Genomic DNA, 6,375 nt, shown 5'->3' on the forward strand with positions numbered 1-6,375 from the left:
ATTTAGTCCCTGAGGCGGACCCGAATGATGCCCTAGGGAGTGTGCGTGTGCACACTTGTGTGTGGGAGCTGTTCATGTTATGTTATCAGCAGCCTATTATTCATATATCCATAGAAACAAGAATGTAGCAAGGGGAGGTGGGAGGGAGAGTCAAGAGGGGCGGGACATACGTACACCTATGGGTAATTCAGATTGATGTATGGCAGAAATCAAGCGATACTGCACAAAATTATCTTTAAGTTAAAAAGAACATAGCAAGATGGTCAGGAAAGTATGAAAAAAAGATTTCTCATAGAGATTTATCCTCAACTCCATGTACATCTGGGAGCAGGCTATCCACCATCATCAGACCCTCCCCCAGCATCAGGCCCTCCCCCAGCATCAGCCCCTAGTCCAGCATCAGATGTGCCCCCCATCATCAAGCCCGAGTCCAGAATTAGACCTTCCCCCAGCATCAGGGCTTTCCCAAGCATCAGGCCCTCCCCCACCCTCAGACCATTCCTCAGTATCAGGCCCCCCACCTCCAGTATGAGGTGTGGGAGCCCCACTTGTCTGATGCTCCTGAGCACACTCAGGCAGCCCCAGAGCAGCAGGACAATAGCTCTGTCAGGAGGTGCATCTTTAGGAATCACCTGCGGAGCAGCAGCAGCTGGGGTCTGTCCAGGCCAAGGAGAGGCAAAGAGAGGCACTTGTGCAGGAGGCACTGGAGGCTATGGGCACGTTCCCCAGCTCTGCTTCCTCCCCGTGCGGGCTTTGCTCTCCTGCTCCCACGGCGCTGTCCTTCCAGATTCAAGGTCTCCTTGACATCTCAAGCCTAAGTCCTGAGTCGCGTCCCAGTCCAGCGTGGCAGAGGGCTGGGAACACCCAAGCTCAAGGGCTGAAAGGATCCCAGGGGGAGAGCCGGGCCCCAGCAGGTAGCAGGGCAGGGGATGAGGGTGGCCGCCCACAGAGGGCCCGCAGCAGCACTGGAAGGAGAGCAGTGATGCCTTAGCTCACATGGGGACGCTGCCCGGCCTGGCACTCAGAGATGTTACCGCCAGCAGCTGTGGGGATGCGGGAAGCCCAGTGAGGGACACCACGCCACCAGGGCCATGTGGGTGGGCACTGCTGACCATGGCCTCGGTTTTCATTCCGGTTCCAACTGTCCCTCCAAGGGCGGACGGGCCCCTCTTCCAAATGGCACAGGTGTTTCCTTTATGTGGGACACCGCATTCCTGCCTATCTCTGTGGGCGCTGTTGTCGCTCATCCTGTGTCTTTGTCTTTACAACCTGTGCTTGCTGCTCTTCCAGTTTACCTTGGGAGCAGCCCGGATTTTCTGCATTTCTAGTTGTCAGCGTCCACTGGGGCTTTCCAGGTGGTGCCAGGGGTAAAGATCCTGCCTGCCAATGCAACAGATAACAGAGATGTGGGTTCGATCCCTGGGTCGACAAGATGCCCTGGAGGAGGGCATGGCAACCCACTGCAGTATTCTTGCCTGGAGAATCCCATGGACACAGGAGCTAGTGGGCTACAGTCCCTGGGGTCGCAAAGACTCAGACACGACTGAAGCAGGGGAGCACACACTCAGGTTTTAGTTCAGTCGCTCAGTTGTGTCTGACTCTGCCACTCCGTGGACTGCAGCACTCCAGGCTTTCCTGTCCTTCACTAGCTCCTGGAGTTTGCTCGAACTCATGTCCACAGAATCATCGTGCCACAGAACCGTCTCATTGCTGCCGCATCCACCAGAGAGGTGGCTGGGGCTCGGGAAAGTGCCTGGGCCCGCTGCATGGGTGTGAACCTACCCTCACCACTCCCTGACTGCGTGACTGTCACTGTGTCCTCCTCTGTAAATTGGGAGGGGGCAGCATCTGCTTGGTAAGGGGCACACACAGCATCAGTGTAGAATCAATGCACCATCCATCTCAGCATTGTATTTATTAATACTAGGGATAGCATTTAATAACCTGCTCCTTTTGCTCTCTTGCCACTTAACTGTGCTCCAGACCACATCTGCTCCACTTACCCCTGCAAATCCCACACCCAGCACAAACAAGACTCAACACGTTTGTGGCTGAAGAGGCAGGAACATACTGTCCTCAGGGAGATGAAGCCAAGCGAGAGGAGGGCCTAATGATAACCTTGTGTGATGAGGGGACCCCAGGAGGACCTCCGTGGCTGTGGGGTGGGTCTGGGGGCATGAGAAGAACCCATGATGAGCTCCTGGGGAAGGTAGCAGCAAGGAGGGCAGGGTGTTCATTGTGGGGTGTCCACAGATTGTATTTCACCCCTCACTGATGAGCACTTAGGCCGTTTCCAAACACGTGTCACTGTTAGGAGGAAACAATCATTGCCCAGCTCCTACTCAATCAAATTCGTAGAATATGTTTCTAGCACTGGAGTACAATCATCTGCTGTATTCATTCCATGCTCCATTCATCCACCCATCCAGCCAGCCATCTCTTCATCCATCACCCACTCACTAATCCATCCCTCCATCCATCCATCCATCCACTCATTAACTCATCTGATCATCTCAGACCCACTGAGAAGACAGACACCTCCTCCTCTCTGGCTCCCAGGAGGACCCCCAGCGTGAGTGACAGGAGCCTCGTAGGGACAATGGGGGAGACACAGAAGGGACATGCCTGCAGGCCCTGCTCCCTCTGAACAGTGAAGCACCCACCTGGTGCTAACGCCTCCTTGCCGGGGTGTTCAGGCCGGCCCTTTTCCTTCCTATGAAACCAGCGGTGGATGGAGGACGTGATGCCCTTCTTCTTTGGGACTTTCTGCAGTGAGTCCTGCCTGCTGGTGGTATTGCTGGGGTTGTTCTCGGGGCTGTCCTCAGAGCCTGTCGAGCTTTGGGGAGAGAAAACAACCTTTAACAGGCACCCTCGTGCAAACACACACCCCTGCACAAGAGCTACTGAGAGAAACGGGTGTCCAGCAACACCCGCGCCTCAACCTCGCAGCAGACGGTGGAGTCTCCTTCACCAAACACACTTCACACGAGCAGTGCAGGCTCCCGGGCACAGACAACCACCCCAGGAAGCTGAGATTCTCTGCCTCGAGCTCTCCCCCGAGGAGGGCTTCACTCCAGGCCAGCTGGTGCAGAGGGCGCCCCGACCCTCCCTCAGGGTCGCTGCTCGGCAGGTGACAACGCTCCAGGAGAAGGCGAGCTCCCCTGCTCTGGGCGGTTGCCCCCGCCTCCTGCAGGGTGACGGGCCCTGGCCGTGGCAGGAGAGCGATGGTCACCATGCAGGGCTGCTGGTCAGGTGACCACACGTGCCCCCGATCGCGTGCTGCCTGCTCAGGACGGGAGCCCAGGTGGAGGTCTGAATGAGGACAGTGTCCGTCACAGGAGGGGACAGAGTCTCCTGAGACGAGACCCCTGAGGAAAAGGGAGGGACCCTCAAGAGCGAACCCGAGAGGCACGGGGCCGTCACCGGCAGGAACGTGCCCCAGGCCAGGCAGACCTCTCTCAAGAGCAGGAAGAAAGCTCCCACAGGAGTCAATCTCCAGAGAAGGACATTTTCTAAAATCACTGAGGTCACTGAGCTCTTCTTCCCCAGCACCTGAAGTTCACCACTAACCACAGGCACTGAACCCAATGGTATTCCTTTAAAATCATGCTTGCAACTCTTTCAGGGCAAGAGGCGCAGGGCTCCTGAAACTGAGGACGCACACACAGGCCGCTTACTTGTGGGCGTCCCTGATGTCCTCTTGGTTGGCTGTGCGCAGCGACCCCGTGTGCAGGCGGTCCAGCTGCAGGGACTGCGGCATGGCGGGGGTCGAGGTTTTAGATTTGATAGCAGTCTCATCATCTCCTATCTCTTCCCGTAAAGCTGGCAGCTGAGGGAGTGAGGGAAGTGTAACATTGGCTAACAGTAGAGGGTTTTGAAAATGGCAATCACACAGGCTTTACATTATAACCAGAATCTTATCTGAAAATCTATTAGCTATGCTTTCCCACAATTACAAAAAGAAACCCTTGTTCTAGCTTAATGCCACCTTAAGGACTGTCTTGTTCAAGAGAAGCGGGGCTATGGGGCAGCGAGAGCATTTGACTGAGTGCAGAGACCCTGGACGGGAGCCTCCCTGCAGCCTGGCTCTGCCCTCCCTGGAATCCAGTGACCAGATGGCCCTGCCGGGCAGGACAGCAGAGCGAAGCCGGCCCCGTGAACCCTGCATGGCATGAACTGCTCTGATGAAAGGACTGTCCTCATCACAGGATGCTGCTCAGAAGCACCACAGCGAGAGTACGAAACCTCTCAGCAAAGCCGTCCAGACCTTTCTGTTTGAAGGAGAAAAAGATACAGCTTGTGCCACCACCCAAGGTCATTTGGAGAGATGATACAGGTTACTGGATCCCAGGACAACAAGAGAAACACAGAAAAGGTACCTAAACCTCCACGCGAACACCACGCGCCTGGATCACATTTCTCGGTAACAGACAGACTGGGGGCCACCCACTGAAGTACTTACACGCAGTTTGAGGGTCATGTGCTCAGAGTGGTTTCCATAAAGCACCCCCAGGTCTTCACTTCGAGATGATCCTGTATCACCCTAGAGGGTCGGAGGTTCAAAAGGTAGGAGATATATGGGTAGCTATGGCTGATTCATGTTGGCGTTTGACAGAAAAGACAATTCTGTAAAGCAATTATCTTTCAATTAACAAATAAACTAATAAAAACCCAAATGAAGGTGATCTCTCCTGGACTCCTAGCTTTTCTGCTGGTCCTGGGTGTGAGGACAGGAAGGACAGTGTGAGGAACAGATTAACCCCTCAGGGTCCAGACAGGTCTCACTGATACATCTGGATGTGTGGTTAAGCCAGGGAAAGTTTTGGGAAACACGCATGGCATGCATTTTTATAAACAATGAGTGTGTTGTTTAACCAACTAACCTGTGCCTTTTCAGTGGGATTCTGTAAAGAATACAGAAGAAGGCACCCCATTCCAGCACTCTTGCCTGGAAAATCCCATGGACAGAGGAGCCTGGTAGGCTGTAGTCCCTGGGGTCGCTAAGAGTCGGGCAAGACTGAGCGACTTCACTTTCACTTTTCACTTTCATGCATTGGCGAAGGAAATGGCAACCCACTCCAGTGTTCTTGCTTGGAGAATCCCAGGGATGGGGGAGCCTTGTAGGCTGCCGTCTGTGGGGTCGCACAGAGTTGGACAAGACTGAAGGGACACAGCAGCAGCAGCAGCACTAAAGAATACTGGTCCCGTGCAGCCCCACAGGAGCTTGGTAACAACAAAGTGACTTAGGGCAAAACACAGCTGAACTCGGTTAACAGCAGCTGGATACACTGGGCACCCTCCCCTGCGCTCTAACAAGAACCCTCCGACACCAGAAGGCTACAGAGCCTAGAAATTATCCACATGGAACTGAACAGGGATCAATCTCAAATTCAAGTTAAAATAAGCATTTCTAAAAATCAGAAAACAACGAACAGAGCAGGGAAGTGACACACCTGGGCTGACTATGGACTCAGTGGAGACAAACACCTGCCTCAAGGTCAGGGACCACGCCAGCCCCTTACCACGGGCCTCCTCCTGAGCAAGGCCTCTGGGTCCGCAGCCTGGCCGCCCTCCCCCAGGATGGGAGCCGCCCCTCTGGTGCCCACGTGGCCAGGATGGGCAGCACCGTGTCCACTTAACAGGAGGGCAAAGCAGGCCACAGAGTGGGCGAGCGGCACACCCAGGTTACCAACCCCAGGGGGACGGCGCTGCTCTGCTGTGCCCAGCAGAAGGGCTCCCGGGCACTGAGTGGGGTGAACTGGAGCGCGGCCACTCCAGTCCTGCAGGAAGGCCCAGGAGTGCTCGGTCAGTGGGCTGGGAGCAGGAGAGGGACAAGGAAGGCCAGCCCATGGGGCAGTGGACTCCAACAACAGGGGTTCATCCAAGTGACCCGAGTGGAGAGGCAGCGAGCTCCCTCCTGAGGCTCCCTCCATCATGATGCCATGATGGACACGAGAGCGTCTGGAGGAAAGCGGGCTGGACGGCACCACGGTTAAGTGTCCAGGCTCTGATCAGACCAGTCCGCATCACGCTGCTGGGTATGAGAGCCTGGGCAGGGTGCCCGGCCTCGCTAAGCCTCAGTGTCCATGTCTCCTGAACGGGGAGAGCAGCAGCCTGGACCTCACCTGGGGCTGAGATGACAGACGCGGAAAGCACGAGCCTGGCACACAGAGTCTCCTGCACACTGCGACCCACCATCATTAAACTGGCTTCCCACAAATCTAACATCTATGGCTCTCATTCAGTCATTCCTTGTAAGAAAACACTAAGCGGAAATTCCATGGTGGTCCAGAGGTTAAGACTTGGCACGTTCACTGCCGGGACACTGGTCTGATCCCTGGCTGGGGAACTAAGATCCCATAAGCTGTGCAGCAT

General features: G+C 55.3%; 1 protein-coding gene across 1 annotated transcript; it reads right to left on the bottom strand.

Annotated features, from left to right (window-relative positions):
• Positions 1 to 274: 274 nt before the first annotated feature.
• On the bottom strand, positions 275 to 4,511 carry LOC138429185 (liprin-alpha-1-like). Its single transcript, XM_069570411.1, has 3 exons — positions 3,678 to 4,511; positions 2,664 to 2,836; positions 275 to 1,380 (listed from the first exon to the last, which is right to left on the bottom strand). Exons 1-3 carry the CDS (start codon positions 3,758 to 3,760, stop codon positions 1,325 to 1,327), a joined length of 312 nt encoding a protein of 103 aa, XP_069426512.1. The 5' UTR covers positions 3,761 to 4,511; the 3' UTR covers positions 275 to 1,324.
• Between the last annotated feature and the right edge of the window lie 1,864 nt (positions 4,512 to 6,375).

Source organism: Ovis canadensis, chromosome 24 (genome assembly GCF_042477335.2).
Source record: "Ovis canadensis isolate MfBH-ARS-UI-01 breed Bighorn chromosome 24, ARS-UI_OviCan_v2, whole genome shotgun sequence".
Classification (NCBI taxonomy): domain Eukaryota; kingdom Metazoa; phylum Chordata; class Mammalia; order Artiodactyla; family Bovidae; genus Ovis; species Ovis canadensis.

Excerpts from the sequence above, each read along its gene's own strand:
- LOC138429185 (XM_069570411.1), bottom strand. The coding sequence starts at position 3,760 with ATGCCGCAGTCCCTGCAGCTGGACCGCCTGCACACGGGGTCGCTGCGC. Across the intron at positions 2,837-3,677 it reads GACATCAGGGACGCCCACAA|CTCGACAGGCTCTGAGGACA; the intron begins GTAAGCGGCCTG and ends CTCTCCCCAAAG. Across the intron at positions 1,381-2,663 it reads CAAGGAGGCGTTAGCACCAG|GCAGGATCTTTACCCCTGGC; the intron begins GTGGGTGCTTCA and ends TTGCATTGGCAG.